This window comes from Cervus canadensis, chromosome 6 (genome assembly GCF_019320065.1).
Source record: "Cervus canadensis isolate Bull #8, Minnesota chromosome 6, ASM1932006v1, whole genome shotgun sequence".
Lineage (NCBI taxonomy): Eukaryota > Metazoa > Chordata > Mammalia > Artiodactyla > Cervidae > Cervus > Cervus canadensis.
In genome coordinates this window covers 17,967,232-17,984,905 of record NC_057391.1, presented here as the reverse complement: position 1 = coordinate 17,984,905, position 17,674 = coordinate 17,967,232, and the positions used below count along the sequence as shown (strand labels likewise).

Here is a 17,674-nt window from a genome sequence, read left to right as displayed (position 1 = left end):
ACCCTATATGCAAAACAGAAAAAGAGACACAGATGTACAGAACAGAATTTTGGACTCTGTGGGAGAAGGCGAGGGTGGGATGTTTCGAGAGAACAGCATCGAAACATGTATATTATCAAGGGTGAAACAGATCACCAGCCTAGGCTGGATGCATGAGACAAGTGTTCAGGCCTGGTGCCCTGGGAAGACCCAGAGGAATCGGGTGGAGAGGGAGGTGGGAGGGGGGATTGGGATGGGGAATACGTGTAAATCTATGGCTGATTCATATCAATGTATGACAAAAACCACTACAATATTGTAAAGTAATTAGCCTCCAACTAATAAAAATAAATGGAAAAAAAAAAGAATATAATCAGTCTGATTTCGGTGATGTCCATATGTAGTCTTCTCTTGTGTTGTTGGAAGAGGGTGTTTGGCTATGACCAGTGTGTTCTCTTGGCAGAACTCTATTAGCCTCTGCCCTGCTTCATTCCATATTCCAAGGCCAAATTTGCCTGTTACTCCAGGTGTTTCTTGACTTCCTACTTTTTTTTTTTTTTTTTAGTTCTACCAGTTTATTGCTACCAGTCCATCTCCCTCCACCCTCGTGCACACATGCTCAGTCATGTAACCCCATGGACTGCAGCGCTCCAGGCTCCTCTGTCCATGGACTTTTCCAGGCAATAATACTGGAGTGGGTTGCCATTTCCTTCTCCACTGACTTCCTACTTTCGCATTCCAGTCCCCTATAATGAGAAGGACATCTTTTTTGGGTGTTAGTTCTAAAAGGTCTTGTAGGTCTTCATAGAACCATTCAACTTCAGCTTCTTCAGCGTTAATGGTTGGGGCATAGGCTTGGATTACTGTGGTATTGAATGGTTTGCCTTGGAAACGAACAGAGATCATTCTGTCATTTTTGAGATTGCATCCAAGTACTGCGTTTCAGATTCTTTTGTTGACCATGATGGGTACTCCATTTCTTCTAAGGGATTCCTGCCCACAGTAGTAGATATAATGGTCATCTGAGTTAAATTCATGCATTCCAGTCCATTTTATTAAGGATAGTGGCATCCTCATCTTACTCTTGACTTTCACGGAACAAACTCTATTGCCTTTTGTTTCATATGTACATTCATTTTCTTGTTAAAGAAGTTCCATTCTATTTTTATTTCATCAAGATGTCTAATTTAGAATAGCCATTTCAACTTCCTTCTTAACTTCTAGATTATGGTCCTTCTCTTTCAAGCTATTTAATATAAACTTTGCCTTAATGCATTTTCTATTGTTTATCCAGTTTTGCATTCCTGTAATAAAATGTTTGGACAGGAGACATTATTCTTCTGATATGCTTCTAGGAGTATTTTGCTGTGGTCCATGCCAGGGTTAGAAAAGAATTCTAGACACGAGGCAGAATGAAAGGAAAATAAAGTTTATTCGAGTAGGGGAGGGGAGAGTCGCTGCTGGCACAGTGGGCCAGCTTCCAGATAGTCTGGGAGAGCCGACATTGAACATGGGTCCTTGGTCCATTTTTACAGCCTCGGTACAAGGAGTGGGATAGTATACTGGGTGGGGGAAGAGTAAAGCAAATACCTTCTCCCTGTATGGGGTAGGAGGGGACACAGGTTATACTGCTCAGGAGGGCCTAAAAATTCTTAAATAGTTAACAACCTGGGGGACGATAAAGATCTGTTTTTTTTCTGTTCCTGCATCCCAAGATCCTCCTTGTTCACCTTGTTCTTTCGTCTTTGGGACACCACATATTTGTTTTTATAGTTTGCCCGAGAGTTATTTAAATTTTAAAAATATATCTACATGTTTAGATTTTTCCTCCTCAATTTTTATATATTATGGTCAAAGAACGTATCCTATAAGAATTCTACTTGAAAAAAAAAAACTGCAAAATAAAATGTGTTGGAAACCTCTGAGTAAGAAAAAAAAAAAACACTGCAAAATGAGTTGGAAAACTTTTGAGTAAGAAAAAAAAGAATTTTACTTTTTGTAATGTTTACATTTTTGTCAGTTTTTCTAAATGTCCTATGGACAGCTAATAACAGCATATGTGATACAAAATTTTTATATATTTGTGTACGATATAAGATTCTAAACCTATTATATTTAAATTATTAATGACATCATTCAAGATGCTCTTATTTTTTCTACACTTGATAAAATAATCTCAGAGAAATGTTCATATGTCTCGCTATGATTGTAATTTTTTCTTTTCCCTTATATTTCTTCTAATTTTTGCTTTAGGTGTATTTGTTTCTTTGTTGTTAGGTGTCTAATGGTTTCTGATGTCTATCTTCTTTGTGAGTTGTACCTTTTATCATTAAAAATATTCATCTTTGCTTTATTCAATTTTGTGTGTGTCTTGAGTTCTTTTCACATGTTAATAAATGCCTTCCTCGCTCCCTTTTTTGTCTGCATTCTTCTGGTATATCTCTGACCATTCTTTCAGTGTCATCATCTTGACTTCATCTACAATGTTTCTTAACAGCCTGGGTAGCTCAGCTGGTAGAGCATCAGACTTTTAATCTGAGGGTCCAGGGTTCAAGTCCCTGTCCAGGCACCAAAAAATAAACAAAATAAGGTGTCTCTTAACAGTAACATTTGGGCTTTTTTCTTTTTTCTTTTTGCTCAATTTGAGAGTCTTTGTCCTTTAATGGGGGGATTTAAAGAATCTGCCTGCAATGCAGGAGACCCTGATTCAGTTTCTGGGTCAGGAAGTTCTGCTGGAGAAGGGATAGGCCACCAACTCCTATATTCTTGGGCTTCCCTGGTGTCTCAGCTGGTAAAGAATCTTCCTGCAGTGTGGGAGACCTGGGTTTGATCCCTGGGTTGGGAAGATCCCCTGGAGAAGGGAAAGGTTACCCACTCTAGTATTCTGGCCTGGAGAATTCCATGGACTGTATAGCCACTTTCATTTTAACCTATTTACATAGGTTTAGATAGTTTGGGCTTATTTCTATCCGTTTATTCTTTGTATTTTTGGTTAATTATATATTCATGTTACTTCTTCCTATCTCCTTATTTTTTCCAGAATGACCCACCTTCTTTTTCTATAATGATGTAGAAGTCATGCATCTTGCTAGAGCTAAAAATTAATTTCAGGGCATCAACAGTAGCAATGAAAAGGTAAATACTAATGTTGGAAGACAGCAATGAAATAAGCATTTTCACACATTATCGGTGGAAATGTACATTCTTATCCTACCCTTCTCAGTATTTATACTGAGGGGGTGGAGAGGTAACCCTAATTATGTGGCTTAAACCAGGGCTAGCTCAGCCTCATCCAAGCTACCAAACTGATGGATCAAATTTCCAAATGAAAAGCAAGGTATTGATGGTGAGAAAGGACGAAAACACACTAGCTCGGCAACCAGTACCCTCTAAAAATTGTAGAGGGTACGGTGTGCAAATGTCATGTGGCACTGCCTGTAACTGAGAACAGTTGGAAGCATCTTAGGTGTGCACTGTAGGTAACTGGTTAGATTATGAAACATGCACACTATTCTTCCAGGGCGATCAGAAGAATCTTGATTTGGGACTTCCCTGGTGATCCGGTGATTAGGACTGGGTGCTCTCACTGCCCGGGCCCTGGGTTCCATCCCTCATCAGGGAGCTAAGATCCTGCAAGCTGCACAGCAAGGCAAGAAAAGAAAGAACAATGAAAAAAAATCTTGATTTGCACAGAGCTTTAGGAAATAGTGGGATCTCCAGAGGCATAGATAGGAGAATGAGAGGATTCTCGAGCTGGAAAGTCATGGAAAATTTTGGGTGTTGTGCAATAAATGTCAAGTCACAGGGGAACAGAGATTATAAAAAAGTTCAAGTAACTTGACAAGCGAAGAGAAAACTGACCAGCGGAGTCGATACTGAGAGAACAGAAGTCGTAAAGGAGAGGGAGATGGGAGTGTAGTCAGGCCCTTGATTTCTGCTCTTTCTGAAGTCTGGTTTTTCTTCTTATCTGGGTTGTTAGACCTCCTTCCCCCTGAAACAACATGAGTCCCTATATTCCTTGAAAGCAAAAGGCATGTCATGGAGATAAAATCAACATATTTTGACTGTGAGGGCTTCTTATGACACATTTGTATTTTAAACTTAGGTGGTAAGCGTCCCTGGTGGGATCAGTGGTAAAGAATCCACCAGGCAATGCAGGAGATGCAGGCTCGATCCTTGATCTGGGAAGATTCCACATGCCACAGAGCAGCTAAACCCGTGCCCCACAACTATTGAACTTGCTCTAGAACTTACTTGGCACAGCTACTGAAGTCTGTGCCCCAGAGCCCGTGCTCCGCAACAAGAAAAGCCCCTGCAATGAGCAGCCCAAGCACCACCAAATAAACCGCAGCCCCTGCTCTCTGCAGCGAGAGAAAAGCCCCTGCAGCAACAAAGACCCAGCACAGCTAAAAATAAATCAATAAAAATTTAAAGCAACTAAAAAGAAATTCTCAGGTAAGCCCTTACCCTCATCTACATCCCTGATCTCAGTCTACTCTGCTAACCGCTATATCCCCTCTTTTATGTTCCTTTTATCCCTCACGCACTTCTCTTACCAGAGTCTTCTTTTTCCCTATTTTTTAATCTTCCATTTTCCCATTTTCTCTTGACTATTTTATGATCTCAACGATTATCTTTGAGCAGATGATTCCCAGAGCTCTCTTTGGAGCTCCCAGCCTGTATTTCCTTGGCCCTTCTAGACATTTTAGCTCTGCTGTCCTTCTGTCTCCTCCAGTGCAGCATGTTTCAGAGTTCATCATCTTTTTTCCAAAACTGGCGCTTCATTTTGTATTCATTCAGTGGCCCCATCATTCCCTCGGGGAACCAGACTGGTGCACCTTTTTCTCTCCTTTTTCACTTGTCCCCATGCCCGTTTCCCCCAGTTAGCGGCTGAGTTCGGTCACTTTGTATTTGAAACATCACTGCATTTGACCCATATCCCTCTTCCCCACCGTCACTCCTGCTCAGATCTGTTGAAAGTTCCCTCAGGGCTTTAGTTTTTCCAAAATGAAAGAAAAACTCCCATGTAAATATCCAGGCAATTAAAAAAAAATCTGTGTGTAGGCCAGGACTGGAGAGAGACAGGACAAGGCCAATTATTGTAAGAAATGTATGTCTAGAGTTGGTAAAAGTTGTTAACAATTAGTTGGGGGTGGGATTTCCTGGTGGTCCTGTGCTTAAGACTCCGTGCTCCAATGCAAGGGGCCTGGATTCAATCCCTGGTAGAGGAACTAGATCCTACATGTCACAACTAAAGATCCTGCATGCTGCAATGAAGATCAAAGATCCCACATGCCACAACCAAGATGTGGCAGAGCCAAATAAATAATATTTATTTAAAAAAAGAAAAATGTTAAACAAAAAGAATGAGGGGGTAAGCCTGAAAAAGGTTTGCTTCCCAGGTGACTCAGTGGTAAAGAATTCGCCTGCCAATGCAGGAGACTTGGGTTCGATCTCTGGGTCAGGAAGATCCCCCGGAGGAGGAAATGGCAACACACTCCAGTATAATGCCTGGGAAATTCCATGGACAGAGGAGCCTGGCGGGCTACAGTCCATGGGGTCGCAAAGAGTTGGACACGACTTAGTGACTAAACAACAAGAAGCCTGAAAAAATAACTGGAACAGTTATATGACTAAATAAGAGAGTAGAGGGGATAAGGCTCAAAAAGAAGAAAAACTTGACACAGAATACTTTTAGTAACCTCAAGGAACAGTGTAATGTTTAGTAGTGGGGAACTGGATAGCATACTTTAGTTCTGGACATAGCACTGGAGAAGCTGGAGGTAACAGGGTACATTAGAGGTAGTGATGCTTCCATATGAACTGCAATGGGCGCAGAGAGAGTCACAGAGCATAGCCAATTTTGGCCATCTCCACTTCTGTAAATGTTGACAAACCAAACAAAGCTTAAGTCTTATTGGTCTGGCTAGTCAACGTGGGAAAAGAAAAATGAAGATTCATCCTTCCCAGGTGAATCTGGGTCTGCATTTTCTGAGCCTCACAGCACATGAGAATGGTCAGTTATTTAGAGAGCTCTGAGTCAACAACCCCAGACCTAATCTACCTGCACTCGACTTTCCCCATTCAATTCCTCCTACATATGTTAACAAACTGACCTGAGCAAATTTCAACTCTGGTCTCATCACTCTTCAGCTAAGACATTTCACTAGCTTCCCACAGACTTAAGAATAAAATCTCAATACAATCTTTAGCCTAGCTTTCAAGTAAGTATGACAGACATAAAAGCAATAGATTTTGGCATAGAAGACTTGGGTTCAAATACTGGTTCTGACAACTATCTATGGGACCTTGGTCAAATTATTTTAATTCTCAGAGCCTGTTTCCTCACCTGTAAAATATGGATGATAATTTCACACAGCTGGTGTGAGAGATAATAAGGCACAATTTATCTAGTACACAGAATCTTGATCAAGAATTTCCTCCTTCCCTTACTTTATCACTCAGCTTCAACCTATTTTTTCTAAAGTAATTTTTGTCAGTATTTGTCTTTTTTAATTTTTTTTTTCAGTATTCCTCTTTATGCGCTATTATACTGTGTGCTATGCTAACTTGCTTCAGTCATGTCTGACTCTTTGCAATCCTGTGGACTGTAGCCTGCCAGGTTCCTCTGTTTATGCGATTCTGCCGGCAAGAATACTGGAGCGGGTAGCCATTTCCTTCTCCAGGGGGTCTTCCCAACCTAGGGATCAAACCTGCGTCTCTTAGATCTCGTGCACTGGCAGGCAGGTTCTTTACTATTTTGCTAAACTCTCCCAGAGTCTTACTGTCCCTTCCAGGTATCCTCTCTGGATGTCCCTCCCCTTCTACCTGTCACCCACAAAGAATCAGCAGGTACGGCAGGCTGGGATCTCCCCGGTCTTTGAAGATGAGCTCCCAGGAGATGTGCCCAGGGCTAGGAATATAGCAGTAAATACAGAACTGGCGCTTAAGGAACTTTCACACTAGTGGAGAAGTCAGACAAATGGACAGGCAATTACGATACTGAGATAAGTGCTCTGATGGAGAAAAATTTAGAGGGCTATGAAATCTTACCCAAGTTGGAGAAGTCAGAGATTGACAGGGTGATAAAATGTAAGTTTAGACCTTCAAGTAGGTGGTGGGAGTGGGAGGTGGGAAAGGAATTGAGGGAGAAGGGAATATGGTAGAAGTGTGATCATCATGGCACATTTCTCCTTAGCTATCCCCATAAACCCTATGCTCAATATGCTATCTTCTTCCACACCTCTGTGCTTTGCCTGTGCTCCTTCCCTGCCAACTCATGTTTTGGAAGCCAGCTCAAATCATTTCCTCTTGGAAAGACTTCCTCAGGCAAAATTAGTCATTCCCACCGCTCTCCTTCTACACTAATGACTCCACTTTATGAGCGAAAAATCTGGATACATTGTCTGACAGTGAATTCTTTTTCTGATAGATAAACTAATTTTATTAGATGCTATAGATATTGTGGCTTAGCTGGTAAAGAATCTGCCTGCAATGCAGGCGACCTTGGTTCAAGCCCTGGGTTGGGAAGATCCTTTGGAGAAGGGAATAGCTACCCACTCCAGTATCCTAGTCTAGAGAATTCCATGGACTGTATAGTCCATGGGGTGGAAAAGAGTCTGACACGACTGAGAAACTTTCACTTTCATAGATATGGAAGTTAAATCATATTTTATTTAAGTTGTCTTTAATAAAAAGAAAAATAGAGAAAACAATCATATATATAATACATATCTGTGTCATTGTTTTTGTTATTCATATAAGGGATAGTTAGGGAGTTTGGGATGGACATGTACACACTGCCAAAATTGATGGCAATGTAGCATATATACAAAACTGAACAGTTTATAATGTTAAATAACCATTAATTTTAATTTTTGCTACTATTACTGCTAGGCTCTGAACATTTAATTGGACTCTGATGAGTTTTTAAAAATTTTAATGATTGTCTGTTACTTTTCTGATTGTCTGATATACTGGTCAGAGAGGGGGTAATTGGAATATGTTTGGAATCTCTCTCAACAATAATCTCTAAGTATTTTCATTAGTAATTTTTATAGTCTCCTTATCTGGGTCTAGCTTCTTCATTTTGTGGCTCTTTTATGTAAATTACTTCTCTCTCCTGAGATAAGCTGAGTATCACAGAAAGGGGAGTTATGGCACTTGCCCAGTCCTGAAACCCCACTTTGACCTCTTGCTCTCACCTTTAACTTGCTTTGAACTCTCCCCAAATTATTGATCCTGAAAAAAAAATTATTGATCCTGTGGGACAGCTACCTGATTATGAACTTGGCTCTTCTGACAATGGTTCTCGGATCTCCTCCCTAAGTAATTGGGTCATGTCTCTCCTAACTGGTGAAGTACTCAGGCATCTGTTAGTGACGATGAAAATTTAGGTTTAAGGAATACAGAAATTAGTGTAAATATGCAATATTAGGATCTGAAACCGAGAGATCTAATGTCTACTCCCTTTGCTACAAGCTCTGTTCTATTAAATAGCATAACTGACCTTCTAAGAGGAATTTCTTGATGAATCCTGGAAAGTTAAAAAAAGTGAGAGACAATATTTCTTTATTTGATTTCCCAACATAAGGTGTGTATGCTGCTGCTGCTTAGTCACTTCAGTCATGTCTGACTCTGTGCGGCCCTATGGACTGTAGCTCTCCAGGCTCCTCTGTCCATGGGATTCTCCAGGCAAGAGTACTGGAGTGGGTTGCCATGCCCTCCTCCAGGAGAGCTATCCATCTCAGGGATAGAACGTGGGTCTCCTGCATTGCAGGCAGAATTTTTTTAACACTGAGCTAACAGGGAAGCCCATGAGCTATGTATATATAACTGCTAAATACCTGGAGAAGGGAAAGGCTACCCATTCCAGTATTCTGGCCTGGAGAATTACATGGACTGTATAGTCCATGGGGTTGCAAAGAGTCGGACAGGACTGAGCAACTTTCACTTTCACAGGTACCTAAAGCCTAGATATAAGTGATCATGATTTTTAACAGACTTTTATTTTTAAAAGTTCATTTTCCTGATCTTACCACTTTTTCTAATTCTAAAATGCAATTTTATGATTAAAAAATTACCTACTAGCCAAATAATGCCTCACGACAGCACTATTTTTATCTCCTTTTGCAGTGAGGGATTCAACTGTGCTCTGATAATACAGTGGTAAACAAAGAAGACAGGGTCCTTGACTCAATAAATATCTGTGCTCTCACTGGTCAGCCTTCAAGCCCCTTAACCTCTCTGCTTCCAGAAACCCACGATTTCCTGGATCTATAGCTCTCTTCCTTTCCCACTGCAGGAATTAAAGCTCTCATTATCTTCCAGCTCCAAAAAAAAAGAAGAAGCCTCCCTCACTGGTTTCTCATCCATCCAACCACTCAACGTGAGATTTCTAAAATGCAAATCTTTGGGCTGATTTTCAATTTCCTACTCTACTAAGTCCTGATTCTCAAACTTTCTATGTAAACCCCTGCAGAATTTCTCTCTGGGTATAAGAACTGTCTTATTTCTGGGTGTTCTCCAGTTTGCAACCAAAGTACAAGCAATGTCTTATCACTTGCAGTAAGAACAGGACCTACCCTGTCTGTGGCATTTTGGTCTGTGAGGAGGGGATGTGGGGGCAGTTACTGAGAGATTATTAACCACTAAAGAAGAACACACTCCAGAGCCAGGAAACAGGTCGCCTCAAGCTTGCTCTGAAAGTACACATCTTTTCCCCAGTCATAAGTAGTTCCCATTTTTGTAATCTTGTGATGCACTCTCTAGCTGAGCCATTCTGACTACCTAATTCCACCCCCTTTCTGCCGCACAGCACTTCCCATCACACAAGGCCTGTGGTTTTAAGTCTTCATTTTTTTGCTTCTGAAGTTTCCTGGGCCTGGGACGTCCTTTACCTCCCAGGAGGCCTGGCGACCTTTTATTCCGCGTTCACGGCTCGGGAGACTTTCCTTTCTCGCTCGCCCACTCGGCCTCCCCACCTGGGGCTTCTATCCTCTGGTGCGCTTATCCTGCGATCGCAGGCCTGGCAACTGCGGAGGTGCATTAGCGACTGCTCCACCAGCCCCGGGAACCGCCTGCACGTGAACCATCGCCGATGCCCTGCACCATCCACCGCGGGCCGCGGGAGCTTCGGGTTCACTCTGGGACTGGAGGGACTGGGAGTCAGTACTCTCGGATCACCGGTGAGGAGCTGTCGCGGGTCACGTGACCCGCCGATTGTCACGCGGGTGCCGCCCAACCTGACCAGGCCGTCACGTGGCCCGGCCGGCTGGGGGAAGGGAAGCCGACCGGCGGGCCATGGCGGGCTCCACGCTCAGGTTTTCGCTGCTGCTGGCGGCAGCGTTCGCTGGGCGGGCGACGGCCCTGTGGCCATGGCCCCAGTACATTCAGACCTCTGAGCTGCGGTACACCATCTTCCCGCACAGCTTCCAATTCCAGTACCATCTCAGTTCGGCCGCGCAGGTGGGCTGCTCCGTCCTAGACGAGGCCTTCCAACGCTACCGTGACCTGCTCTTCGGTTCCGTGGCTTTCCGTTTTTCCCACCCCATAGGTGAGTCGGACCTGCCCAGTCTCGTTCCCGGGCTCTGAAAGGCCCTGCCTGGGGACAACTCCCCCAAACCTCCTGAAACGCCCTTCCTCTGCCTTTTGCCCACCCCCCTAGTCTGTCCCAGTCCTCTAGCCTCCACTTCCACCTGCCCCTTTTCTCCAGCTGTCCTCTCAGCCTCCCCAAGAGTTGGTCCCCCACTTCCATTCACTTCTTCACTAAGTTGACTGGCCAGAACTTTTCTGTAATCCTGTCCTCCCGCTATATATTTCATCAATAATGTCTGCTTTAGGACTACAGTTCAATCAGATTAGGAAATTCCTAAAAATACTGTGCCAGTAGACATCTAAGGTGATCCCTCTGAGCGTGTTCCATTGTCTGGGTCCTAGTGAGGTTGTGATCAGGGCTGGGGAGAGGCCAGAGCTAACACCCGCCACTGGTAAGACTAGATGTGAGAGATATACTGACCTGTGCAAAATTACATAAAACTATCTGACCCCTATTAGGGAAATGTTTAAACCGTGAGAGGAAAAACACTGACCACTTCCATAAGGAAATGAGTTTTAAGCAGCCACTTAAAGTGAGGTGGTGGATATAATTGGCCAGGACTGAAAGGAGGGTATTCCAGGAAGGAAGGAAGGTTTGAGCAGAGGCACAGAGGCTTACAGTTAAAACCACAGTGCTGGGCTGGTGTGTGTAATGAGGTGGGGGACTGGGGACCAGTGAGATTGAGGAGGGTGTGGAGTCGAAATGAAGAGTCAGGAGTGCTTTTGATATGGGCTTCATATGAAATAGCACAGGCTGGCAATTTTTCTTTAAGGCGGTTACTGAAAATTGTGCTTGTGGGGTTTTATCTATTGGGAGATAATGAAAACTGTTTTGGACAAACATTACCAAAGAAGAGACAAGAAATTTCCTTCTCTGATGTTCTTCCTGTGGAGTCTTCCCTTTGGAGCACAGTTTCCTGGAGAGGCTTTCAGATGACTTGAGCCATAAGCCATAATCCTATTTCTGCAAAAACAAGGAAGAATCTATGGAGGAGAACAACATCAACAAAGCCCAAACCATAGTATATTTCCCAATGGGATTGAAGAAAACAACATATGCAAGTTGTTGTTGAGTCTCTTAAGTCGTGTCCAACTCTTTTGCGACCCCATGGACTGTAGCCCACCAGGCTTCTCTGCCCTTAGGATTTCCCAGGCAGGAATACTGGAGAGGGTTACCTATTCCCTTCTCCAGGGGATCTTCGCCACCCAAGGATCAAACCCACATCTCCTGCTTGGCAGGTGGATTCTTTATCACTGAGCCACCCGGAAAGCCCCATATGCAAGTTAAAACTTAGCTAAAGCTACCAGTGTCCTTGTAGGCTAGCTCCTCCACCAAAGATCAAACTCATGCCCTGTGCATTGGGAGTGCAGAGTCTTAACCACTGGACTGCTAGTGAAGTCCCCAGTGCTTCCTTAACGCAGTACAACTTCTGGTTTTGATCCGCTCCTCGAATTCAGTGAAGTTCATACTTCCAGGTTTTCTAAAAAACAAGTCTGGTGTTGAGTTTCAACTCTACTCTGAACTTGCCTCCAAGGCTTAGCTGTAGTCCATTAATTGCTAAATGGTTTGTGGAAGTATTTAGTACTTGTAACTGACAGGTGTTTATGCCAACTGGAGGATATGTGTTACATGTTGTTAAACTTGTTGAACAGGGTTATTTTAGGCTGTAGATACTTGAATGAACCTAGTTCTCTGTTTTGATCATTAAGCCACATCCTGTTTACAAATCAAAGAGCTGATTATTTGAGATAGCATCAACTAATGTTGCTCCAAATACTTTTTGGGGTGCTTGATGGAGTTGATAAAGTCCAGGTAAAATGACTAAATCTGATTATGTCATTTGGCTGCATTCTTTGCTTTTCTTGAAACTAGTTGATTGAAGCCATAATGATTATTATAAAGTTCTCATCCTGTTCTGATGTTTACATGTACATCCCTGGGAGTTACTTAGGATGCCATTGTCCCTGAACAGAATAATCCCCCACCTCTTCCCCAGACCTTTTAATCTAGAATGGAAGGAAGATTATTGTATGAGTATCTGGATCCTTCTGCAGCCATTATCAATATTTAATTAGCTTATCCTCAGATGTTAAGTGACCAGGTTAATAAGTGGCATAGCTCATGATAATCTGAATCTCCTAAAATTCCTCCTTTGGCCATTCCTTCTATAATTGTGCCCTGAACATAGATATTTAATTATTTGTTGAATATACTAAAATTAACTTTAAAGGGCTACTTCGTATAAAAGTTTGTAAAAAGGTTTCATGATTTTTGTTTATGTCCTGTTTTGTTTATGTCCTGTTTATGTCAGTTGCTCAATCATGTCCGACTCTTTGCCACCCCATGAACTGCAGCATGCCAGGCTTCCCTGTCCTTCACTATCTCCTGAGGCTTCCTCAAACTTCTGTCCATTGAGTTGGTGATGCCATCCAACCATCTTGCCCTCTGTCGCCCCCTACTCCTCCTGCCTTCAATCTTTCCCAGCATCAGGGTCTTTTCTAATGAGTTGGCTCTTTGCATCAGGTGGCCAAAGTACTGGAGCTTTAGCTTCAGCATCAGTCCTTTCAATGAATATTCAGGACTGATTTCCTTTAGAATTGACTCATTTGATCTTGCAGTCCAAGGGACTGTTCTTTATGTCTAAGATCATCAAAAAGATGATTTGCATATTTCATTTAGAATTGATTGTCTTTCAAGTTTCAAATTTGGAATATTAGCATGTGATTTCATGAAAAGGAGGATCACAGTATGCTCTGGTCCTAAATCAAGCTGCTCTTAACTCATCACAGAATTAGAGATGCATTGGAACTGCATCTAGAGAACGTAGGAGGGAAGCCGGTAAGGGGCAGCTCCCCCATGACAAGGACAAGGCATAGCCTTGGGGTGCTTGATGGAGTTGATAAAGTCCAGTTCAGTTCAGTTGCTCAGTCGTGTCTGACTCGTTGAGACCCCATGGACTGCAGCATGCCAGGCTTCCCTTTCCATCGTCAGCTCCTGGAGCTTGCTCAAACTCATGTCCATCGAGTCAGTGATGCCATCCAACCGTCTCATCCTCTGTTGTGCCCTTCTCCTCCCGCCTTCAATCTTTCCCAGCATCAGGGTCTTTTCCAGTGAGTCAGTTCTTTGCATCAGGTAGCCAAAGTATTGGAGTTTCAGTTTCAGCATCAGTCCTTCCAGTGAATATTCAGGACTGATTTCCTTTAGGATGGACTGGTTGGATCTCCTTCTTGTCCAAGGGACTCTCAAGAGTCTTCTCCAACACCACAGTTCAAAAGCATCAATCTTCAGTGCTCAGCTTTCTTTATAATCCAACTCTCACATCCGTACCTGACTACCAGAAAAACCATAGTTTTGACCAGAAAAACCACAGCTTTGACAACTTTGTTGGCAAAGTAATGTCTCTGCTTTTTAATATGCTGTCTAGGTTGGTCATAGGTTTTCTTCCAAGGAGCAAGCATCTTTTAATTTCATGGCTGCAGTCACCATCTGCAGTGACTTTGGAGACCAAAAGAATAAAGTCTATCATTGTTTCCCCATCTATTTGCCATGAAAGTGATGGGACTGGATGGCATGATCTTAGTTTTCTGAATGCTGAGTTTTAAGCCAACTTTTTCACTATCCTCTTGCACATTCATCAAAAGGCTGTTTATTTTTTCTTCACTTTCTGCCATAAGGGTGCTGTCATCAACGTATCTGAGGTTATTGATATTTCTCCCAGCACTCTTGATTCCAGCTTGTGCTTCATTCAGCCTGGCATTTTGCATGATGTACTCTGCACATAAGTTAAAAAGTCCAGGTAAAGTGGCTAAATCTGATTATGCAGAAGACTTGATTGCCACTTATATATATTATCTTAAAAGCAAAGATGAAGAACACAATGCAGCAAGAGAGTTTTGTAGTAGAATTATTTTTCTTGTGAAGGGGCATGTGGAGGATGGAGGGCTATATAAGGAGAAGAAATACAGTGATTTGAGAAGAATAGGTATCAGGAGAATTATTTTTAGCAAAGGGCAAAATAATTGTGTTCCATTTTGAATCCCTGGGCCTAGGATAGCTTGGCCTCTACCAGCCCCTCTTCTCGCAGCTGAACCCAAGAAGCTCAGCTTGGTCTAGATGTGTGGGGGTAGTCTGGGCCTGGTTTATGAAAAATTCCAGTCTTATTTCCTTGAGCCATTTCTGCTTCCCCTCTCCCCTGCTTGAAGACCAATTACAGTAGTAGACTCAGGGTCTGAAACATGATCTATTCAGGAGTCAGCCACAGAATGTTTATTGATCACTTCTTTAACTATGTTCCTTTGGCAAATTGCCTAATTTGCAAGTAGCTAATGCTGCTTTTTATTTTCTAATGTGTCTACATTCCAAGCATTTCTGAGGATATAGGGAGATAATGATGAGTGTCTTTACAAACTTTGAACACTACAAGGGAGAACTGGGTGTTTTGTGTTTTTTTTGACTGTGCTGGGTCTTCATTGCTGTGCAGGCTTTTTCTCCCCGTGATGAGCAGGGACTACTCTTCAATGCAGTGTGCGGGCTTCTCATTGCCATGGTTTCTCTTGTTTCAGGGCCTGGGCTTTAGATGTTGCAGCTTCAATAGTTGCAGCTCTCCAGCCCTAGAGCACAGGCTCAGTAGTTGTGGCACGTGGGCTTAGTTGCTCCTCAGCATGTGGGATCTTCCCGGACCAGGGATATAACCTGTGTCTCTTACTGTGCAGTGCTTAGTCTCTCAGTTGGGTCCGACTCTTTGCGATCCCATGGACTATAGCCCGCCAGGCTCCTCTGTCCATGGGAATTCTCCAGGCAAGAATACTGGAGTGGATTGCCATGCCCTCCTCCAGGGAGTCTTCCCAACCCAGAGATTGAACATGGGTCACCTGCATTGCAGGTGGCTTATTTACCATCTACCACTGAGACACCAGGGAAGCCTAAGAACTTGGTGATTTTTAAAATGAAACAAAATATAAAACATCTAAACCGTCCAGCTGCCTTTCTTCCCATCTCCTTCCCCCCTACTTCTTCACCTCCACACAGAAGAGTGAAACACGGCACTGGAGATTTTTTGCCAGTTGGTTCCCTCTTTTTTGATTTGTTTTTAACAGCAGGTGGGGTCTTTTTTTTTTTTTTTCTTACAGCTACTCAGTTTTGCTAGGGCATGTTGTGGATTTCTTAGCCCATTGAAGGCATAAACCTCAATCCTTTTCCTAATGATTTGTCAACTGAAATTAAAATGTATAGCCTGAGATCTGTGAGTTCAGTTTTATTTGAGGACTCAGGACTCTAACCCAGGAGACAGCCTCTCTCACAGCTCTGAAGCACTGCTCCAAAGAAGTAGTGGGGGAGGTCAACAAGCACATAGGTGTCTGTGGAGAGGGGTCCACGCGGTCAAGCACACATCTCGGTAGAAGGCTGTTCTTGGTCACGAGGAACAGGTATCTGGTGCTCTTCTATGTTTGGAAAGATACAAGAAATTGGATTAATACAATTTTCTCCTGAAAATATCCTAACTGTCTGAAGGCTTCTTCTGCCAGTTTTCCCAGAGCGCCTCGTTCCTGATCTTTGCGCTAAACTCCTGTCAAGGTGTGTTGAATGTCTGTGACTGCAGTGGCTGCTCACCCAGTCCTTGAGCTTGATGCCGAGTGACATTCCTTAGGTGACAGTTACACGAAAAGAAAAGTTTTGCTGCCCAACTAGTATTTCTTTTAGAAATGAATGAGGTTATTACTCTTATGTTTCTATATTTTCCTAAATTTCTTCTGCTGGCCCTGGAAATAAGTGACAAGATCAGAGTCGATGTGCATCATCCAGAGGTTTAACCAATTGGATGACAAGCTTTCTCTCACCTTCGTGGGGCCACTGACCAGAGGGGCAGCTGAAGAGAGGAGGTTGGGTCTGAAGAGGTGAGACATGTGTATGTGAAGCATTTCCTGTGACCTGCCTCAAGGCTTAGGGGTTTGTAGTCTGTTGTAACAGAAAAATGGGTTTGCTTTTCTACTCTATTCATGGCTGTAGTGAATAAGACGTATTACTGGGTCAGGAACTTCTCTTTTATTTCCTGCATCTGTTTTAAGCTACTGTTATTGCTTAAGCCCCCTGGCCATGAACTCAACCCTGATCTCTAGCCAGCAGCGGGGTGTGCTGTCATTGTGTCCACATCTTGAGGTTGGCTGCGGCTTGGGTCTGGGGTGAAACTCTCTTCTCTGGCAGTGTGTGCTCAGATGCAGGAAGTTTGAGGCTTGGCCACTTGAATGTCAGTCAGTAAGCTTCCTTTCTTTTGTAAAGCTTTGGGATGGGAGCAAGGGAGATGGCTTGCCAGGTACATTGCCCTGGATGAAAAGTTTAACTACAGTCTTATTCAATCTTGGGAGTAACTCGGATCCCACATTTGTGGCTTTGGTCTTTTAACTAGGGCCACAGTCCTAGCTTGAGGCCGATTCAGAGCTGCAAGCCCATGTCCCTTTTATACTGGGTGGGCCAAAAAATTTGTTCAGGATTTTTTAAGGTGTTACAGAAAATGAACTTTTTGGCCAACCCAGTATGCTGGTGTGTCAGCCTGTTTGCCACACAGGGTGGCATCACACAGCAGCGGAGCCCTTAGGCTTCTGTAAGAAGCTCAGGGAAGGCCCTCAGGGCTGCGTCTGTGGTGTGGTTTTCCCACAAGACACCTTGCCCCTAGGCTCTTCCTAGGGCAAAAGTGACTTTTTAGGAAAAGACAAGTAGAAAATGGAAGGAAACGAGCATTTATTGAGTATCTGGCACTTGCTGTATGTTATAGCCTCTAATCTTCACAACAGCTCTGTGAGATTGGTGTTATACTTAGCTTTCAGAACTGAGACTCAAAGAGGTTAAGGACCGTGCGTGTCCAGGCTCACACAGCCAGCAGTGGCAGAGTGCAAATTCCAGTCAGGTCTGTTTGTCTGCCAGGACTTTGCTTTTTATGCTGTGCAGTGTAGGGACAGTCTGCTCATAAATACCTTTATCAAGCATTATACCAGTTAGGGATTTGGGAAACTCATTGTCCTTTTGTAGGATTAAACTCTGATAACACTTCAGTGTTAATTACTTCAAATAGTAACTTCTGACCTCTAATTGCCTTAATCATTA

General features: G+C 43.1%; 1 protein-coding gene and 1 non-coding gene across 2 annotated transcripts in view; both read left to right on the top strand.

The window, feature by feature from the left end:
- The first annotated feature begins 2,475 nt into the window (after positions 1-2,475).
- TRNAK-UUU lies at positions 2,476-2,548 on the top strand. The gene has a single exon. It is a non-coding gene; the product is annotated as a tRNA-Lys (tRNA).
- Positions 2,549-10,235: 7,687 nt separating this feature from the next.
- HEXA (hexosaminidase subunit alpha) overlaps positions 10,236-17,674 on the top strand; it is a 31,666-nt gene continuing 24,227 nt past the window's right edge. The window contains exon 1 of the mRNA XM_043470998.1: positions 10,236-10,534. Coding sequence (XP_043326933.1) covers positions 10,282-10,534 — 253 coding nt within the window. The 5' untranslated portion in view covers positions 10,236-10,281. The remainder of the gene's footprint in view (positions 10,535-17,674) is intronic.